The sequence below is a fragment of the Rana temporaria genome, chromosome 2 (assembly GCF_905171775.1).
Source record: "Rana temporaria chromosome 2, aRanTem1.1, whole genome shotgun sequence".
Taxonomy (NCBI): domain Eukaryota; kingdom Metazoa; phylum Chordata; class Amphibia; order Anura; family Ranidae; genus Rana; species Rana temporaria.
Genome location: NC_053490.1, coordinates 40,098,081 through 40,120,221, shown reverse-complemented (window position 1 = coordinate 40,120,221; position 22,141 = coordinate 40,098,081). Strand labels below are relative to the sequence as shown.

The window sequence follows — 22,141 nt, the reverse complement described above, 5'->3', positions numbered from 1 at the left end:
AGAGGGGGCTTGGGTGGCCGGAGGGGTAGTGGGAGTTGTCCGACCACCATGGGAGAGGGAGAGACCTGTCAAAGTGGGCCAATCTGAATGAAGTCCAGGGCCAAATTTTTGTCCCAGTCCAGCCCTGTTCGGGGGTCAGCTATTTAGAAAAAGAGTGAAGACAATGAATCAAGAAAGACAGAAAACTACACTAACCCTGAAGCAGTTTGACCCCCACCTTTTCCAGTGACCGAATCTTTAAATCTGCTCTAGGCACATGGCTAGATCAAACTATATAGGAGTACTGCTTGACCAGACAATGAATTTGTTTTTCTGCCCATTCTTTCCTGAGATTTGCACAGCTCTGCTGCACAGCACAGGCTTGTTTGGCAGAGAAGGAGACCTGACAAGGGGGCACCACCAGTCCTGTACAGAACCCAGGGGGGCCCGTACAGCAATGAAAAGGAGATGTGGGCAGGACAGAATTGTTTGTGCAGCAGTGCTGCTCCTGTGTGTCTCTCCCTGCAGCAGCTGAAAGCCAGTTCCTCCCCCTCTCCTTCCAGCTGGTGCAGGGAGAGACACACAGGGCAACCTTCCTGTAAGTCAGGGTTTCTCAACTCCAGTCCTCAAGGCGCCCCAACAGGTCATGTTTTCATGATTTCCATTATTTTGTACAGGTGATTTGATCAGTCTCACTACCTTAGTAATTACCACAGCTGTTTAATCTGAGGGAAATCCTGAAAATATGACCTGTTGGGGTGCCTTGAGGACTGGAGTTGAGAAACACTGCTGTAAGTGCACCCCCACTGCAAAAATCATCCTCTATCTGATGCCCCCTGCTGTGTGCCGTGCCCCCCCCCCCCATTGCTGCAAGCTTCCCTCTCCTGCCAACATTGGGGGTTATTCAGGATTGACAGCTGGGAAAGGGGTCATGTAATTTACCGGCCCATTTTCTGAATGAACACAGTAAGTGATCAGTATGGATGGGCTGAACACCCCCCCGGTTCGGTTCACACCGCAAACAGGCAAAAAGTTCTAGTCAATGGGACATGAACATGAAAAATCAAAAGTGCTCATTTTAAAGGCTTATATGCAAGTTATTGCCATAAAATAGGTGTTTGGGGACCCGGGTACTGCCCTAGCAAAAAGTTTTTAAAAACAGTTTCTCAGGAGCAGCGATTTTACTAATGCTTAAAGTGAAACAAGGAAATATTCCTTCAAAGATCATGCCTGGGGGTCTCCTTAGTCTGCCTGTAAAGTGGCTCATGTGTAGAACAGTGCCGCAGCATGAATGACATTTTTAAAAAAGGAAAAATTGAAATTTAAACTTGCATGCGGCTGAAATGCATTTCCGTCTCTCGACAACATAGATGGAAAAAAAAAAACACGGCGTAGGTTTCAATCCCCCCAGTCCATACTGGGGGATTATCAATAATGCAATGAGGACAGACAGCGACTGAAGTCGCTAGGCTCGTACACGGCGCTGGAACAGATCGGCTCAGGTAAGAAAAAAGGGGGGCTCTGGGGGCAGCTGCAGCACTGAAGGTTTTTCATCTTAATGGATGGATTGCATTAAAGGTGAAAAAACTTGACTTTACAATCTCTTTAATGCAGCGAATGAAGAAAAAAAAAAAAAAAAAAAAAAAGGTAGACTTTTTGAAAAACATGAATTTGATACACAGGTGCACCAAAAACGTGTGAAATAAATAGCAACTGCCATTTTATTCGCCAGGGCTGCCACTTTCAGAAAAAGTATAAATGTTTTTGTTTTTTTAATCTTCAGGCCCAAAATGTGCATGCCAACATATACAAAAAAGCAAAAGGGTTAAATATCTCCCAAGCTGGATGAAAAATGATTTTGTTGCATTTAACATTCATTGATAGGATAAAGACAAGAATAGGTGGATGTTTCACATTAACGTGGATGTCTCTGCCACAGTCCAGCAGACCTCGCTTTCCTCCAAGCCATCAAATCAGCTGGCATCCCCCATCCTCCGCCTAACTGTTGCCTAACTGTTGCCATGCCTCTTTCTATCCCTCGCATACTCAATGAGCCTCTTCAATGATATTCAGCAGCAAGGCCCTAATTTAGATGAGCGACACGTAAAAAGAGAATATGCTATGAAGCCCATAACATTGTAAAATTAATGGTCCTAATAAAACTAGCCATGAATAAAATGGCTGTAATTACCATTGTCTTGGGTATACACGTCTGTTCATTTTTTTCGGTTTCTTTTGCTTGAGCTGTACATGTCGGACAAAAAATGTAAAATGCATACTAAAAAGCAGCCAGCCTTTATCGGAGAACCCTGTGCTGCTAAGCATGCCAAACGATTGCTTCCCGGCAGCTAGAAAGCTGGTCTGAGCCACAGGCAAGTGCATTGGAGTGGTTTCATCAAAGGCAGTTTCATTAAAAAGTTGGAAGTGCCATTTAACGGTGCACAAGACTAATGTTTTTAATTCAATTCAGGCAACGCTCCAATCTCACTACCTGGCTTCATAAACTTTGCTCAGTACTCGCAGGTGTTCTTTTAACCAAAACTTTACAACCTTCAAATGGAGGCCACATAGGGCTTCCTGAATGGATAATGAAAATGGCTTCGGGTCGATTTTATTTTTAACACTGAATTTTTTAAGCAGCTAAACACAGTTGAAATGCATACATGGCAGATGTTTTACCTGTCAATAGACATGTGCACTGCCAAAAAAATCGTTTTTTGTTTGTTATTTTCGTTTTTTTGCTTTTTTCGTAAATTCGGGAAATTTTCGGATTTGTCAAATTTGGAATTTTTCAAGTTCCGAATTTCGAATTTTTGTATTTCCGAAAAGTTCCGAATTTCGAATTTTTGTATTTCCGAAAAATCCGAAATTTCGAATTTTTGTATTTCCGAAATTTCGATTTTCGAATTTCCGAAATTTCGATTTTCGAATTGTTCAATTTCCGAAATTTCGATTTTCGAATTGTTCAATTTCCGAAATTTCAATTTTCGAATTGTTCAATTTCCGAAATTTCGATTTTCGAATTGTTCAATTTCCGAAATTTCGATTTTCGAATTGTTCAATTTCCGAAATTTCGATTTTCGAATTGTTCAATTTCCGAAATTTCAATTTTCGAATTGTTCAATTTCCGAAATTTCAATTTTCGAATTGTTCAATTTCCGAAATTTCAATTTTCGAATTGTTCAATTTCCGAAATTTCGATTTTCGAATTGTTCAATTTCCGAAATTTCGATTTTCGAATTGTTCAATTTCCGAAATTTCGATTTTCGAATTGTTCAATTTCCGAAATTTCGATTTTCGAATTGTTCAATTTCCGAAATTTCGATTTTCGAATTGTTCAATTTCCGAAATTTCGATTTTCGAATTGTTCAATTTCCGAAATTTCGATTTTCGAATTGTTCAATTTCCGAAATTTCGATTTTCGAATTGTTCAATTTCCGAAATTTCGATTTTCGAATTGTTCAATTTCCGAAATTTCGATTTTCGAATTGTTCAATTTCCGAAATTTCGATTTTCGAATTGTTCAATTTCCGAAATTTCGATTTTCGAATTGTTCAATTTCCGAAATTTCGATTTTCGAATTGTTCAATTTCCGAAATTTCGATTTTCGAATTGTTCAATTTCCGAAATTTCGATTTTCGAATTGTTCAATTTCCGAAATTTCGATTTTCGAATTGTTCAATTTCCGAAATTTCGATTTTCGAATTGTTCAATTTCCGAAATTTCGATTTTCGAATTGTTCAATTTCCGAAATTTCGATTTTCGAATTGTCCAATTTCCGAAATTTCGATTTTCGAATTGTCCAATTTCCGAAATTTCGATTTTCGAATTGTCCAATTTCCGAAATTTCGATTTTCGAATTGTTCAATTTCCGAAATATAACATTACATCAGTAGTTTTAAAAAAATGTCATTAGTCCTTTACACATTTTTTTTTTTTTTTTAGATGCCTTCAAAGTGTTGTTGCTAGGCAGAATAGTTAATCTTCCCACTTCCTGCACCGAGGTGCTTAAGCTTCCTAACCTACACCGCACAGACTCCTGGAAATGTAGTGGGTGTAACTTTCCAGGAGTCTGTGCACTCCCCAGTCTCAAAGAATCATGTGACTTGGACAGCACAGGTGCTGAAACCTGATCCGACACTGCTTGTGCAGCACTGAGCACGTGCAAGATCTGCAAGGCTGAAATCCAGGAAGTCATACAGTCTGGCTTCATGATGCCCACACTTAAGATGGCCCCAGTCAATTTCTATTTTATAAAGTGTCTAAATGCTGTAATAACCTAACAAAACTGACCTTAATTTACAGACTAACTTTACTAGAATACATTAAGCTTGTGTATTACAGGGGTTTTTATATTTAAAAAGTGAAATTGTGGCCAGAACTCCGCTTTAAAGGGACCAGACAAGACGTCTTCTAGGTACTTTCTGGTTTATGAACAAATGGTAAACCATACAATGCAGTTGGTTTACCAAAGTAGGACTTTGGGCAGTATGGCCATAACAAGAACCTACAGGCAGCAGTGTGCTCAAGGATTACTCCTTTAAGGCTTCTGCAGTGATCTTCCAGAGAAGGTGCTATGCTGGCAATGAAGGGTGTAGGAATGCATCAATACTGGTGTGGGGACTATGCAACAAGGCCCTTCCCCTTAAGGATACCTGGTGAAGGCAGCGCTCCTCAAGCATACAACTGCCTGTAGGTTCAGCATAATTGCATTAATTTGTTGCTTTTCTGTCCATATTCTGGGGTAATCTGGACCACCATTTTGCTTTCCCTGCTTCAAACCCATCTCTTTCTGCGCACTCCCTGCACTGCAGGTCTACCAAATATACCCAGAAAGGGCTAAATATAGCCGATTTGGGTTCAAGGTGGCTACCCACATCTTGGGAGAGTGCAGTGTCCAATAAGACACAGGCTCAGATGATCAGTGCCCCAAATATTTGTGTAAATGTCCCTGTCACACTTGCTGGTTACTGGCTCTTTTCTCCCCACACTGACAGTGTGAGGAAAGAAATGGCGATAACCAGCAAGTTTGTTTACACGTGATCAGCTGTGAATGGACATTTTAAAGGGCTGCTTTGATTGGCCCTGTACCCAAAACTGATCAGCTGTGTTGGAAGGACACAATCAGAGCACGCCAGATGCATACCCCAGGGAGTGTAGTTCTGGGATGCCGTCCCAGCAGGAGAGCCACGCTGTAGCCATCTTTCGGCTATAGCACAGGTACAGTATGAAGTGGTTAAATAAACTTATATACTATATACTTGCCTGTTTCTGTGCAATGGTTTGCACAGAGCAGCTCCGATCCTCCTCTTCTCGGGTCCCCCTCCAGCGCTCCTGGCTCCTTTTCTCTGAGTGCTCACAAAGCAAACCACTTTCTATGGGGGCACTTGTGCATGCTCATTCCCAAGCCCTGCTTGGCCCCACCACTGCTCCCTCCTCACTGGTTGTGATTGAAAGCAGCAGGAGCCAATGGCACCTGCTGCTGTCTCAGCCAAGGAGGGGGCAGAGACCCAGGAAAGCAGCCACTCTTGCAAGGGCTTCGGTAAGTATTAAGGCGGGCTCTGCATACTAAAGGTTTTTTCCTTCATGCAAAGAATGCATTATGGTAAAAATCTTAAACATTTACAACCACTTTAAGGAAAGTGAGGGAAAATGCAAAATTCCAGAGCTCCCACCAGAACAGGAATTAAGGGAAACCTTCCAATGAGGACACTTGTTTCTGCATCAACTGATAAGTTTTTTTTGCATTTGGATAAACTTCAATTCATGAATATTTAGCATGTACATACACATGGGACACTTCACCTGTTCATGCAGTTTTCTTTTAACATTGGCAATGCCTGAGCACAGCAGGCTACTTCACTGTGTACATTTCCCTGATTGCCGGCAATCTGGTGCCGTTATGAGTGCCATTCCGCAGGCCAAGTAATCAAAAGTCTCTGATCATTCTGGAGAATTATTCATAGCTGTGTTCTAATCCCACCACCGTCTCCAAGAAGCATTACAAGCAGAGGGCTCACTGTAGAGGAGATTGCAGACACAGATTGACTGGCAAAAAACTGCAGGTTAGCTCTGAGGAAATTTATAGGTAAGCATATGGGATATTTTTTTTGGAAAGAAAAAAGAGAAGAGTTAAGAAACCCATCATTGAATTTTTGTGCCCTGTTAAAGAGGATATGCATTCCCTTTTCTGTCCTAGAGACAATAAGAAGAGAGCAATTCCCTCTCTAGTGGTCACCAAGCATGTGTCTGCATTGAAAGATGTGCCATTGCTCCTTGTGGTGACAACTGTTATATTCTGGATTTCCAAACACTGTGGTCAAAAAAAGTTGAGGGGCTGAATCTTCCCAAGTGGGGGCACAAGCAGTAATAAAAGCTTTGCAGAGGTTCTAACATTTCTAGTTTGATGCTAAAACTAGCACCATTATTAAAGTGCCTTAAAGCCAAAAAAAGTTCCTATATTAGTTTGATGCAACTTTCAAAATTATTACCGTATTTATCGGCGTATAACACGCACCCGAACTTTAAGAAAGAAGTTTCAGGAAAAAAAAAACTTTCCACATCCCCCTGCATATAACACGCAGACACAGTTTACCCTCCATTTTCAGGGTAAAAAAGTGAGTGTTATACACCAATAAATACAGTATTTGATCGCCTTCAGATTTTCTAAGTTTTCCCACTTACAAAGAAATGAAAAGGTCTATCATTTTTTATCACAGTGTATTTTAAAATGATAAGAGACAGAATATCAACCAAAAATCCAGAAAAAACACGTGATGCAAATGTTATATATTGAGATACAGCTCAGTGAGTAAAATAAGTATTTGATCCGCTACCAACCAACAATAGTCCTGGCTCCCACAGACTGGCTACAGTATGTGCTCATGTGATACACCGATATGTCCTGTCAATTTAAGAAGGTGCTCCCAAGAAGGTAAAAAACCTTCAGCCTTTTTCAACCACTTTAAGGAATCCCCAAGCATGTTCTTGAAAGGGTTTATATATTTTTAAATAACCCTCAAGGTCGCATGACAACCCATCAAAAAATATTCCCATTGGAATACTGCATGTCCCTGATGGCAGTGCCCAGCTCCACTCAAGCTTTTTTTTACTGTGGTTTGCCCATTTACACTAAAATGTCCAGAATTTACCAACAAGATTCACCTACTGTGGAAAAAAGGGGTAAAACCTCTGAGCCGCGCACTCTGGAATCAATCAAAATACATTTCAATATTCAATATTTCAAAATAAAATGAGCAGTAGTGTGACCATAAAAATCTAATTGTGACATAGAAAATAAATGTCATGCCACGCTCAAATGAAACCAAATCATGTGATGTAAATTACTTATAAAACATATGCAAGTGACAAATATAAACAATGATCTCATTTATAATGATAAAGTCCATGAACCGCCACAAAAACGATTCTTTATGCCAGTGCACAGTGAAAATATCAATTCTGTAAATGGGATAAGAAGGGGTGCCGTCCTCCACCAGTCTAGGCAAACATTCTACTCACCGGATGGATCTGACACTCATGACAGATGTAAATGTAGCGCTCACCCCCGAAGGAGCCGCTGATTTGTTTCGAGACCGGCCTGCTAAGTTACCCTGGCATTGTCTAGGGGTGCAATAGTGAGAACAAAAGCAGTGAGCAAAGGTCCAGACAGTGAATAAAGGTTCTCAATGCTATATTTTCCAGGCCCAACACGGCCAACATCAACATCAGTGGAAAGGTCAAGGTTGATAAAGGGAAATGAAAGAGAACTTTGCAGTATCAGGCCTGGCTATCAAGTGAAGCAGTCAGTACTGCTTCGCATAGCACCAGTTTGTAACACGTCGCCACTCCATCTGAGTGGGTAAAGTGCCCCCGGACAGACTCCTTTTTCACAAGTCTGGCAGCCAAGGTGTCACTTAGGATTTCTGGGAGGATGCAGGCCTGTCTCACGGGCCAAGTACAATAACTGAGCTAGGTAGATTAATAAAGCAATCCTCCCAGTAGATTTCTGCGTTGGTCACCAGATGACAGCAACATACCTGTCAGTACTCTGGTCACCGGATCCCCAATTGGTTTGTTCAGGCTCTGTTGGACGACCTGCCTCCGGGTCCTCCTCAAACCGACTACCCAATCGCACGGCACCCAGCCTGGGATCCTTTCAGTAGAACCGGGAACCCAGCAAGTCACTGGGGTCCCCTTGTACCTCCGGATGAGGGATTTCGTAGACTGCAACTTTGGCCAGGTGGGCCACGCCGGCGGGGTCCATGGATGTGCGCACCCTGAAGGTGGATTCTGCACCTGGAACGGGACCCCGCGAAGATTTTAGAACACATGACACCTGTCACAGATATACTCTTCCCCAGCATGCCTTGCGAGGAAGAAACTTCTCTAATTGGCTGCTGGGGAAAACTTTCTCTGCCAGAATCCCCCTGGCGCCAACTGCTGGCCAGGGATGATATTGCATCCCTGGACCACAGACTGATCCAGCGGACATTTCTGGAATGACAGAAGTCCCAGAAATGTAAACAATTAGTGAATGGGAGCAAGGCAACTCTCCAATTCCCCACTAACTTTAGTGTAGCACCCATACTGAAAGTAGGGGGGGGGGGGCACTACATAAAATAAGCAGAGAAATTATATCACAATGTCCCCACCGAATACACATCACATGACCCCTGAGGACGTCAGACGTGATGATGAAGCGCGTTGGGTTGCATATGTGATACGTCACTTCCGCCATTGTGGTTGAAGCGCAGCTTGGTGTACCGGCTCTATTTTATATGTTCTTAATGGAATCAATATATTTTTTAAATAAACAGCTACGAGCTACACTATGAGGAGCTTTTATTTTTCCCGAGTTACAATTTCGTTTGGATGCATCGCTGGGGAGAGACGCCTATATTCGGTTCGGGACATCGGGATATACTTTCTGTGCTTATTTGACATCTGTCATGGGTTACAGATCCATCCGATGAGTAGGATGTTTGCCTAGATTGGTGGAGGACAGCACCCCTTATCCCATTGACAGAATTGTTATTTTCACTGTGCACTGGAATGAATAGTTTTGGTGGCAGTTCATGGGCTTTATTATAAAATGAGATCATTGTTTATATTTGTCACTTGCATATGTTTTATGAGTAATTTACATCACATGATTTGGTTTCATTTGAGCGCGGTGCGAAATGTTAAATTCACCTACTATAGACTTCAGTCGGATTCGCTGAACCCTCAGTTAATCCAATCAGGACAGATTCGCTCATTGTTAAAAAAAAAAAAAAAAAAAAAAGAAGTGTACCTGATTCAGCCAGGTAATCGTACTCATACCCCAGGTCTCTTGACTGGACAAAGAACTCTCCATTAGTAAACAATGGAATAAATGGAACCATGTTGTATTCCCGATTGTGTCCAACTGGTGCATTGGCTTCCGGGTAAACATCTAGTGAGGGTTGATGTCTTCTAAGCCATTGTTCAAAAAGGCTAAGAAAGAAAAATACAGATGTAACCATTAAATAAGCAATATCAGTATTTGGATCAATGGCCCATTACACAGTCAGGATTTAATTATCCACAGATTATTGGAACAAAGGTCCTTACCTTTTCCCAGGAGTCATCAGTTGTGTGAAAGACGCCAATAGTGACCAAGCTGAATGATGAAGATTTGGTGGGGGACACTTTGCACTGATAAGTATTCTTCTACTTGATATTGTTTGTTAAGTTCACTAAAGCATTGTGTATCCCAAGCAATTGCCAGGTCTATTTTTCTGTTCATAAAATATAATTCCTCCATTTTTTTTCTCTCTACGTAGCACACATTAGGAGTGGTTGGTAGACCAGGCCCTTTAAAACTTTTTTCCTTCTCCAGATAGCTAGGCCATTGGCTTTACTGCTGACACCCCACTTAATTGACTGAATAACAGTGTTCATCTAACCCGGTGTTAGATACATATTGGTCAGGCAACACAAAGTAATGCAAACTGACCAGGATAAGAGAACACAAATTGCTATTAGGTCTTATCAAGCAACTGTAACCGTGCCCGTTCTAAAAAATGTACTAAAGTATGTCAACCTTGGCCTCTCAAATGGCACATTAGGCTTCTTCACAATTCTCCCTTTAAATTACTCAGATAGGATTCATCTGCCTGGGACTGGCGAGAATGGTGCATGTGGTTGTTTTTGCTTCTCTTGTGTTGTTGGCTGAATTACATCGCCCATCTCTATCTCTACTGTACTGCTGATTCCAGTTATTCCCGCTAAAGGCCATGTTATCTTATGGTTGGTTTACTTTGTACCATCTTACTACTTATAAATTGGTAGGCTCTGTATAGCAGACTTTAATGCCATCATCCTGGTTTACATGGCAACGACTTTGTATGCTAAATAAAATAAAAAAACACCCATCTCTAGCTCTATCTCTAAAGTTCACCTAGAGCAGCGTTTCCAATTTTTTTGCAGTCTCAAGGCGTACCCTTTAAAATTATGGGCAGTCTCAAGGCGTACCCTTTAAAACTATGGGCAGTCTCAAGGCGTACCCTTTACAATTATGGGCAGTCTCAAGGCGTACCCTTTACAATTATGGGCAGTCTCAAGGCGTACCCTTCTAAAATTTAAAAAAACATTTTAATAGTTTTACATAATGCAACATCGACACACACAGGACACTAAACAGTGGTGTTTAAATGGGTCTTGCCAGACTTGCATAAAATCACAGGGCGACTAATCACTGTGAATGCACTAATTTTAGTGTACAAACGTCCCGAGACAGTGACAATGGAAATTAATGGACTAATAAATTGGACTTTTGGCGGTACAGGTAATTAATGTAAAAGATCTATAAATATTTATTTTGTAAAAAATGCATAAATAGAAACTTGTGTACATAATTTCATGAAACAGTATCAGCATATGGTATCAGTGCATCCAACACAAAATGATAGATTTATACAGGCACATTCATGGCATAAAAGCACATAATGTCAAAAAGGTATAGAACGCTTAGTGTTTGAAGCTGAATCCAATATGCATAACAGTAGATCTTGCTTTTACTCTCGACATGTTTCACGTACAAGACGCTTCATCAGGAGCATAAAGGTGGGTCAATCGAATCTCAAAGTCGATCCAACCACTGATTGTGTGGTAAGGAATGTACAATATTTTTGACCTAACCAGCCTCCCGGGCATGTGGTAGGTACTCGTTGTGTCTAAAGGTGCAGAGGTAGAACTATAGCACAAACTGTTGGTAAACAGTGTATATGAAATGGGATCCCAGACCTTGGATTGAAATGGACTCCAAATAGCAGATTGCCAATTGGCCAAACCGTGGAGGGGGTGGGGTAACCACCTCAGCAACTACCGACAGACAATTGGATCTGTCAGTAAGTAAGACAGTGTCTGATCATATCAAAGTTGGAGCAGCCAAGGAAAGAGACCAGCAGATAACAGAGGTCCATGCATAGGCACCATGATCCTATGCATGGACCTCTGTTACCTGCTGGTCCCGAAAACCCGACAATTGTCCGTAAGAGCATACAAATGGTCAGGGTTGTCCGGCAAAAGCCTGCCGCCACACAATTCCTGTCGGAAAATCAGATTGTGTGTATGAGGTATATACATCTTTCTTACAGAGGTTAATCGGCATACTATAGTTTTTTTATTTTTAGAAAAGTTAGGATTAGGTTGTAATTCTACTCAAGGCTTGCAGTCAGGATAGGAATGTGTATGCTGTGGCCAAAAAGGGACAGGCGAGACAGTCTTAATTTTCCTTGTTTGTGTAACGGTTGAATTGCCACTCCATGTCGAGGCTGAAATATTTCCCTACCGGTGAGCAGGAAATGGGAGCAAGCCACCGCTCTACCAAGCCTGGTGCTAATACAATAGATGCAAGTGTGTAGCCTCAGCCAGGGGCGCTCTGGCCATGCCCACTGACAAATTTCACAGAGGTCAGTGACCCAGTGGGTGGGTGAAACAAATCAGATGGGTTTGGCCAAAGCAGCACTGGCTGAGGCCACACACAAACACACACTTCCATCTATTACATTAGCACCAGGTTCAGTAAAGCATCCTGCACCTTACACAAATCCACATCTGCTTTGCCAAAGTTGCTGCCCCAAATCTCAGGAGAGCTCCATGTCCAGTCACAAGCTCCCCCCAAGATGGCCGCCAGAGGTCATGTGATTGCTGTATTTTGTTCTGGCAGCTAATGCGGGAGTGGGACTATGATCTGTGGATCACTGCCCAACTTCCCCTCTAGTGGTGTTGCAGCAACTGCCAGCCCCCCCCCTCCAAAGCCTTACAAACCTTTTAATTTTCAGTGGCAGCCTATCCATAAGGGGTGCTGCCCCCTAATACACGAGTCCTGCCCTTAATCTACATGCAGGGGGCTGGACAGAGATACCAATGCGTTTTTTTTTTTAGAAGCACGGTTTTAGAACCTGAGGCTCGAATTGGCTTCAAAAAAGGGTGGGCTCGGGGGGCAGAACACTGTGCCCCAAGCCCACCCAGTTGTGACAATATCAAATGAATATTCGCTATGGTCTTCCCGATTCTCATCCCAGCCAATCAGGAAGCTGGTCCTGACATCTGATTGGACGAGAGGAGAAGCGATTGTATTGGCCGCCGAGGAGGAGAAGATGCAGGGGAAGCCAACGAGGATGAACCGCTGCCCGCGACCTGGTGGACTGACAATTGAGCAACGGGGGGGGGGGGGGGGGGGGGGGGGGGTGTTAGTTGGCCACCCGCCACCACTGCTCATTTTACAAGTTATCAACTGCCTTTTTTCCTACAAATCCATTTTTTCAATTTTTAAAACAAACGTTCTAGGTCAAGTGATTATGCCCAAAGCTACCCTGTTCTATACAGCAGCTGGCCAGGCTCCTGGCTAAAATATCACCAATGAATTTACGTCTATATAAATCCAACTTCCGAAGAAATATATCCACTTTCTTTCCTAAATTGTTTTGGTCTTAAAGCACAATTTGTACTCCAAGAACTGCTCCCAGCAGAACCGCTTTCCTTTCAGACTCGCTGCCGGTAAATCCAACTCCACCAACAAATCACTGTGTGCAATACGAAACGTCGCAGGGACCGAATTCATTTCCATTGCAACCGAAATCCATCTCATGTGGAATTTTGACAGCCGTCTCACATGTCTGGAGGGAGCCGCGTGGTAGGAAAGCGATCATGCGGGAGGCAGTGGGGGACATGATTGGTGTAAACACAGCAGAGACACTTCTGAAGAGCATCAAAATGTAAACTTCATGCCAGTTCTCAGATATCACTTGTCAGGTTCAATTTCACAAAATGACGCTCCTGCCAAAAGCTGGCAGACATCGCCAGAGAATCACAGCCGTCATTAAATGATCATTGCTGCCGCTTATTGCAACATTACTAGAGGACCAGAAAGCAGAGTTCTAGCCCAAAAGACTAAATCTAAAAAAAAAAAAAAAAAAAAAAAAAGGGGAATAATTTCTCTTTTTTAGCAAAATCAACAGCTAAAACACAACAATCGAATACATACATTCACCGGCCACTTTATTAGGTACACATTGCTAGTACCGGTTTGGATTCCCTTTTGCCTTCAGAACTGCCTTCATTCTTCATGGCATAGATTCAACAAGGTGTGGGAAACATTCCACAGAGATTTTGGTCCTTATTGACATATCACGCATTTGATGCAGATTTGTCAACTGAAGATCCATGATGCAAATCTCCCGTTCCACCACATCGCAAAGGTGCTCTATTGATGAGATCTGGTGACTGGAGGACATTGGAGTACAGTGACCTCTTTGTCATGTTCAAGAAACCAGTGGCGAGAAGATTTGAGCTTTGTGACATGGGGCATTATCCTGCTGAAGGAGCCATCAGAAGATGGGGACACTGTATTCATAAAGAGATGGACATGGTTAGCAACAAAACTCATGTAGGCCGTGGCATTTGGTACAAAGTGTGCCAAGAAAATCTCCCGCACACCACCAGCCGCCTGAACCTTGATACAAGGCAAGATGGATCCATGCTTTCATGTTTACGCCATATTCTAACCCTACCGTCTGAGATTGAGACTCAAGACCAACGTTTTTCCAATCTTCTATTGTCCAATTTTGGTGAGCCTGTGTGAACTGTAGTCTCCGTTTCCTGTTATTAGCTGACAAAGGTGGCACCCGGTGTGGTCTTCTGCTGTTGTATTCCATCTGCTTCAAGGTTTTATGTGTTCTGCATTTAGAGATTGTATTCTGCATACCTTGGCTGTAACGAGTGGTTATTTGAGTTACTGTTGCCTTTCCATCATCTCGAAACCAGTCTGTCCATTCTCCTCTGAAAGATATTTTCTCTTTTTCGAACCATTCTCTGTAAATCCTAGAGATGGTTGCGTGTGAAAATCCCAGTAGATCTGCAGGTTTTGAAATACTCAGACCAGCATGTCTGGCACCAACAACCAGGGCTGGACTGGGACAGAAATTTGGCCCTGGACTTCATCCAGACTGGCCCACTTTGACAGGTCTCTCCCATGGGGGCCAGACAACTCCTGCATTCCCCCTCCCCGGCCACCCAAGCCCCCTCTCCCCCTTCACTAGCCACTCTACTTTATTAGAGTAGAGCGGCTGGTACTCTTTTAGGCAGTACCAGTGGGGAAGCTAGACATTATTTCACCCGGGGCAAAGAATCAGTTTGGCCCCCCTTATGGGACAAGATTAGGCAGAATTGAGAAACTCCCAGGCCATAGATGTTGAGTCAACTGTCTGTCCCCTCCCCATGCTCCTCTGCCGTCCCCCCTGGTCCTCTGGTCCTCCTCCTGCTTCTTTGTTCCCCCCAGGTGAGCGTTGTGGGAGGGAGCGACAGAGGAGCGGAGGGGGCGGCAGTCCGCTGTCACTGAAGCCGGCCCACTGAGCCATCGGCCCACCGGGAAACTCCCTGTAGTCCCAATGGCCAGGCCATCCCTGCTAACAACCATGCCACGTTCACAGTCTCATAAATCCCCCTTCCTTTCCCATTCTAATGCTCAGTTGGAAGAAGTTGTCTTTACCTCGTCTAGATGCTTAAATGCATTGAGTTGCCGCCAAGTGGTTGGCTGATTAGTAAACTGTGTTACCAAGCAATTGAACAGGTGTACCCAATAAAGTGGCCAATGAGTGTAAATACCTGTAATAATTGGGTAGTTACAATTCATTTTATTACAATTTGAGTGTGAGGAGGAGTTCATAGAGGGAACTGAGGTCCAATCTCTATTTGGTATTTACCACGCGTACTCCAACATCTGCCCTGTAGCACCCGACCTTCACAATCTGGCTCTAGAACTAGAAGAAATACGCAAAGTCGTGCCGACTTTCAGGTCGCTGTAGTGTGAACCGCACTTATGCCGCATACACACCATTACTTTATGTGATGAAAAAAAACGACGTTTTGAAAAATGTCAATTAAAATGACCGTGTGTGGGGGAAAACATCGTTTTATGTCTTGTGAAAACGATAAAAAAAATTGAAGCATGCTTCAATTTTTTGTGTCGTTTTTCAAAAAGTCGCTTTGTGTGTCAATTAAAATGATAGTGTGTGGGCAAAACGACGTTTAAAACAACATTTTTAAACCCGCGCATGCTCAGAAGCAAGTTATGAAGCTAGCTAGCTTCAATGGAAAAGAGTGCTGAACGTAACCGCGCTTTGCTAGAGCATTTTGAAAAAACGATGGTGTGTATTTAAAATGTCGTTTTTTTTCATCACATAAAGTGATGGTGTGTACGCGGCATTAGAGTTGGGTCACACCTATGCGTTTGTTCAGAGGAAAAGTTGAAATTTAATAGCGGTCTAGATCAGTGCGGCTGCTGATGGGTCAGACGGGCAGTTTTCATTAAAGCTCACCATTACTTATGGATATCTTCATCATAGTCTGAACTGTCTGGCTACTTCACCAATTTACTTTAATGTTATACTTTCCACTGAATGTCTATATGCTACAGTGGGGAAATTTTTTGATCCCCTGCAGATTTTGTAAGTTTGCCCACTTACAAAGAAATGAAGGGTCTATGATTTTAATTATAGGTGCATTTTAAATGAAAACAGAATATCAACCAAAAATACAGAAAAAACATGGTACAAATGTTATATTACTCACTGAACTGTATCTCAAATTTATAAGTGTAGCGCCTGGTCACTTTCCAGTACCGGTGCCATGTTAAATTTATAGGGGGTCAGGGAGTTAGTTGACTTGGACCGTGTTGATTTGTTTAAATGTGGGTCTCTGTCTCAGCTTTGGCCCATTCTGTTTCTGGGGTGCTGATCCCACCCCAAGTCAGCAGGTGGCAGCAGTGGAGTCAAGGATCAGGTACTCTTGCCCAGCAGCCCATCAGGAGGGTTTGGCCTCGCTGTGCATGCTAGGAGAGGGTATAAGGCAGACGCCATTTTCCTGGGTCTCTCCTCATGTTGCTCCCACCTTTAGGGTAGCCACCTTACGCCGCCCCGGCGAATGGCCTTCTGGGCCGGGGTAGCTCGTGCAACGCAAGGATCCTGGCTTTGGGACCATGTTGGCCCTGAGCAACTGATCTGCCGCTTGGGGACTCCGTAATCGACTGGGTGCCACTTAAGGTCCTGGGTCGTCTGTCCAGTTGGAGGCCGTACAGTGGAGAGTCTGCCTGAGGAGTATCAAGAGAGGCTGGGGTTTCGATAGGGGTCTTTCTATCCATTGGGGACCAAGGGAACTGGACACTGAAAGGCTGGATGTTGGCTGCCCGTCAGTTGGTACCCCAATTTAAAACTACCTGAAGGAGATCCAGGTGCCAAGTCTGCTAAGGATTATCTCCGCTGTTCATTTACTAGGAGGGTCTGTGGCAGAGACTTTATCCCCAAGGTTCGAGTGACATTCTGACTGCCAGGCCGGTGAAAGGCCTGTCCAGGTGACATTACATGAGGGAGCAGGACTGTTTCCCTATTTGACATCTGGATCTGCTGTCTTCATTTCTTCTTCTACCTCTACTCTTCACCAAGTTTTATTGTTTTTACCCGGCTGGGTAATAAAGAGCACAGAAAAAGACACCTGTCGTAGACATTCCGTTACTATAACTTTCACCAATCACCCCTAGACATCGAGAAACACGAGGTAACATGCCTCCCAAAACAAACCAGAAGCTCCTTCGGGGGTAGTGCTACACAAGTATTTGATCCCCTACCAACCAACAATAATTCTGGTTCCCACAGACTAGCTACAGTATGTGCTCATGTGGTACACAGATTAGTCCATTCAATTTCAGAAGGTGCTCCCAACGACAACCCGTTTGGTATAAAAGACTCCTGTCCACAGAATCATGTACAGGCTCATCTGAAGTTTGCCAATGAATATCTAAAGGATTGGGAGAAAGTGCTGTGGTCAGATGAGACCAAAATTGAGCTCTTTGGCATTAACTCCACTCACTGTTTTTGGAGGAAGAAAATGCTGCCTATGACCCTTAGAACACCATCCCTACAGTCAAGCACGGAGGTGGAAACATTATGCTTTGGGGCCGTTTCTCTGCAAAAGGTACAGGCCAACTTTCCCGCATTGAGGGGCCAATGGACGGGGCCATGTTATGTAAAATCTTGGATGAAAACTTTGGGGTAGAATCGCGGCTGCGTAACGCATCGTAGATACGTTACACCGCCGCAATTTTTCATCGCAAGTGCCTGATTCACCAAGCACTTGCGTGAAAAATTACGCCGGCGGCCTCCGGCGTAAGCCCGCGTAATTCAAAGGGGCGTGTGCCATTTAAATTAGGCGCGCTCCCGCGCCGGACCTACTGCGCATGCTCCGTTTCAAAATTCCCGCCGTGCTTTGCGCAAAGTGACGTCATTTTTTCAAACGGCGACGTGCGTAGCATACTTCCGTATTCCCAGACGTCTTACGCAAGAAGGAAAATGTTTTAAATTTCGACGCGGGAACGACAGCCATACTTTATACAGCACATACGTGTGCTGTGTAAAGTTAGGGCACCTAAAACGACAACTAACTTTGCGACGGGAAACTAGACTAGCAGCGACCGCGAAAAACCATCGTGGATCGCCGTAACTACTAATTTGCATACCCAACGCTGGTTTACGAGGCGAACTACCCCCAGCGGCGGCCGCGGTATTGCATCCTAAGATCCGACAGTGTAAAACAATTACACCTGTCGGATCTTAGGGATATCTATGCGTAACTGATTCTATGAATCAGTCGCATAGATACTCTGAGAGAACACTGAAGATGGGTCATGGATGGGTCTTCCAGCATGACAATGACCCAAAACATACCGCCAAGGCCACAAGAGAGTGGCTCAAGAAGAAGTACATTAAGGTCACGAAGTAGCCTAGCCAGCCTCCAGACCTTAATCCTATAGAAAATGTACGGAGAGAGCCGAGACTGAGTTGCCAAGCAACAGCCAATAAACTATGGATTTAGAGAAGATCTGTAAAGAAGAGTGGACCAAAATCCCCCGAGACGTGTGCAAGCCTGGTAACCAACTACAGGAAACGTCTTACCTCTGATTGCCAACAAGGTGTTCCCCACCAAGTACAAAGTCATGTTTTGATTGGGGATCAAATACATATTTTACTCACTGAACTGCAATTCTATTTATAACATTTTTATCATGCGTTTCTTCTGGATTTTTAGTTGATATTCTGTCTCATTTAAAAAATACACCTAGATTAACAATTAAAAGACCCTTCATTTCTTTGTAAGTGGACAAACCTACAAAATCTGCAGGGAATTAAATATTTTCCCCATTGTACACCAACATAAGCAACATTGTAATGAAATAAATAGCTATGAGGCTATGTAACCAAGCTCAGGTCACCTTGTGCACCATTGCATGAAAGTGGTTGTGATTTACATCGCTGTGCAGAATGCTGAAGACTTACCTATCAACGAACGCATGGTGAAGAACAAAAATGGGGTCATTTGCAGATCCCTGAACATTGGACATGGAGCCATTCAAGAACACATGAAGTGAATTGTGCATACTGCTCTGAGATCTGTTAGCGATTCCTGAGGCTGGAACAGCATACCCTGGTCAAAACAAGAAAAAAAAACACATGTTAACATACAACATTCCATAATAGGAGCCAATCTCAGATTCCATCCAAAACAGTAGGGAAGGGTTCAAACCTGCAAGAAGTCTAAACTGTTCATTGACATCAGTTCATACTCATACATTAGTGGCAAGTTCACCTACAATTTCCCCTCAAGGACTAGATCCCACCATCCAACCCCCCATTTCTTTACCAACGTCTCTCTGAAAGCACGTGTCCAACATCCCCTGTCCTGTGGGTGACACCATTATAGTGATTTCACTGCAGAAAGAACAATGTTGTCCCCTTGTTAATGGAAATATATAATCAGTTGACCCCATAGGTGTGCGCAGCATTAGGGTATGTACCCCAAAGCTCAAACACACGTGTGTGGACAGTGTCAGTAGAGGAGTGGTCAGTGTCAGGGCAGAATAGAGTCAGCAGTAATATATATAATATTTTTTTATTTATATTTTACAATACTATATTTAAAAAAAAAAAAAAAAAAATTGGTGAAGTATCAGGCGTCTAAAACACACCCTTGATGTCTCACTTTTGAAAAAGAGAAAGGGACTGGAGACTGTAGACGTGTGGTTTGTTTCGTTCCGAACTGATAATTTTTCGGATATATCTGAATACCCAAATTACAATATAAAAACACATTTTACCGAATACTCTGAATAACTAAATGGAATTCGTCCATATTGCGAAAATTCGGACTGAAATTCAAATCAAATTTTACATTCTAATTGTACACATAATGCTAAAATCACGGACTGTTATTAGAGTACCATTTCGAAATAAAGCGGTTTTAGTTAAGCCAAAAAGGTGATTTAAAGAGTCATTGTAATCATGTTTTGAATATTTTTTTCGAAAGCTTCGAATCGAAAACACACACACACACAGTAAATTTCAAATACAAATTCTGAATATAAATTGAACAAATTTGAAAAAATAACTAGATTAATGGAAAAAAATTAAAAAATTGTCATGCACATGTCCAAGACAGATTCCCTAGACCATTTCTCTGCAGCCAAGCGGGGGGGGGGGGGGGGGGGGTGTATCTGTGCAGCACAAGGCGATTAGGGTGTGCCCAGTACCCTGTGCGCACGCCTATGGCTGATCAGGCGGTAGTTAGGCTGTGCTAAAGCTGGGAGGCCAAACAAAACCCGCTAGTTACAGACTGCTTAATGTGTCTGATTTTTGCTTTTGCCCACATTTCCACTTTGATAGCTGTGATTGGCCAGAGCCAATTACATGGTACAGATAAGTTGTGATTGGCCAATGACAGCTAGCAACACAATTGTACCCAACAGATGGCATGAAAGGAAGGCATCAATTGGTCACATAGTACTGGCGATGAGCTGTACCCCGATTGGTCATCGGTCGTGTCCCATGGACACGGCCGGTGACAGATCCCGCCGCTGTGTGGCCACGCGATTGGCACATCCTGACAGTACGTCATATGACATCCAGTCAGGATAACCGAACCACTGGTTAAACTGGAACTGGTTAAAGTGGTTGAATGAAAAATTAAAGCACATTTCTCTATACTATCCTCAATCCAAAGCACCCAGTGTGATTTCTGTCTGCTCTCTCATTATTCTGCATGAATCATGTCTAAACGTCTCTGCCATTGATAGGCAACCTTGCTGCTCTAGCTGTAGTCAACATCACAAGACATTTTTAGACTGACAGCCACAGGCATGACTCCCAGAGGCATGATGGGATTTGTAGTTTCACCACAGCTGGAGTGCTGAGGTTGCCTACCCCTGGTCTATGCCAACACCAGCCAAACCTGGGCAAGGAGTTTCCCCTCCAGTACACAGCAAGTTATTGGCAACCTCAGCTGTGCACATTTCTCTATGAGACTGTGTAGATTGAGGCGTGTCCTTTCCCTCCACTCAGGAGTCCAATTATACCTACTCTATGCTGTGCAGTGTGATGTCAAGTCCCTGCCCCCTGCCTTCTGGAGATCAGAAATGCTGTGCAAATTGTGTGCTTTAGGAGACTGTAAAGGAGAGAGGGCAGCAGTTAAACAAGTACAGCTTATGTAGGAAAATTGGTTTCATGATCCCTGTATCACTCAAGGCCAGTCACTTCAGTGGGTATATGTGAGGGTTTACAACCACTTTAAAGTGGAGGTTCACCCGGAAATAAAAAATTAACATTAGATTCCTGCTCATTTTGTCTAGGGGAATCGACTAGTTGTTTTAAAAACGAAGCAGTACTTACCGTTGTAGAGAGCGATCTTCTCCGCCGCTTCTGGGTATGGGCTGCGGGACTGGGCATCCCTATTTTGATTGACAGTCTTCCGACGGTCGCATCCATCGCGTCACGATTTTCCGAAAGTAGCCGAATGTCGGTGCGCAGGCGCAGTATAGAGGCGCACCGACGTTCGGCTTCTTTCGGCTACTCGTGACGCGATGGATGCGACCGTCGGAAGCCTGTCAGAAGACTGTCAATCAAAATAGGAACGCCCAGACCCGAAGACCATACCCGGAAGTGGCGGAGAAGATCGCCCTCTACAACGGTAAGTACAGCTTCGATTTTAAAACAACTAGCCGATTCCCCTGGACAAAATGAGCATCAATCTAAGGGTAAACAATTTTTTATGGGTGAACTCCCGCTTTAATATGCTTTTGTTTAGGCTGAGGTTTGCCCTGTGCACGACATATTTTTCAGAAAACCTAGAAACTGGGGTGCAAATGCTGCCAACCGTGTTCATGTCCAGCCATGGAAAGGTCTGGATTCATTCTTGTGCGTCCCCATGAACAAGCAGAGATCCATCCCTACCTTCTAAAGTGTTCCTGAAGCTGAAGTTGGCAGATCGATCCATGTCTCCAGTCTCATAATCTGTTAGGGATAAACAGGCCTCCACATCGGCTGAAGTGGGCAACCGGGGTGTCCGGTCTCTGTCGTGACGCCCGGGGCTTCGCAGTAGGGGACCTTCATTTGTACCATTGCATATAACTCCCAGGCGGTTATACTCCTCAGGCTGACTGCAAATAATCTGCAAGGACACAGAAACCAGTGCATCAAAACAATCACTTTTTAAACTTTGTTACATCTCAGTGCTGCTACAACTTTTTTCTTTATTGATCTTTATGTTAAGATTTTAGGCAACAATAGAAACATGTCAAACCAAAGACAATTCC

The 22,141-nt window shown here is 43.4% G+C and overlaps 1 protein-coding gene across 1 annotated transcript in view; it reads right to left on the bottom strand.

Annotated features, from left to right (window-relative positions):
• The window catches only part of TYR (tyrosinase), a 52,209-nt gene that overhangs the window by 4,929 nt on the left and 25,139 nt on the right, over positions 1 to 22,141 (bottom strand). Inside the window, exons 2-4 of the mRNA XM_040340118.1 lie at positions 21,780 to 21,996; positions 18,834 to 18,981; positions 9,275 to 9,456 (exon numbers count right to left, since the gene is read on the bottom strand). Coding sequence (XP_040196052.1) covers positions 9,275 to 9,456; positions 18,834 to 18,981; positions 21,780 to 21,996 — 547 coding nt within the window. The remainder of the gene's footprint in view (positions 1 to 9,274; positions 9,457 to 18,833; positions 18,982 to 21,779; positions 21,997 to 22,141) is intronic.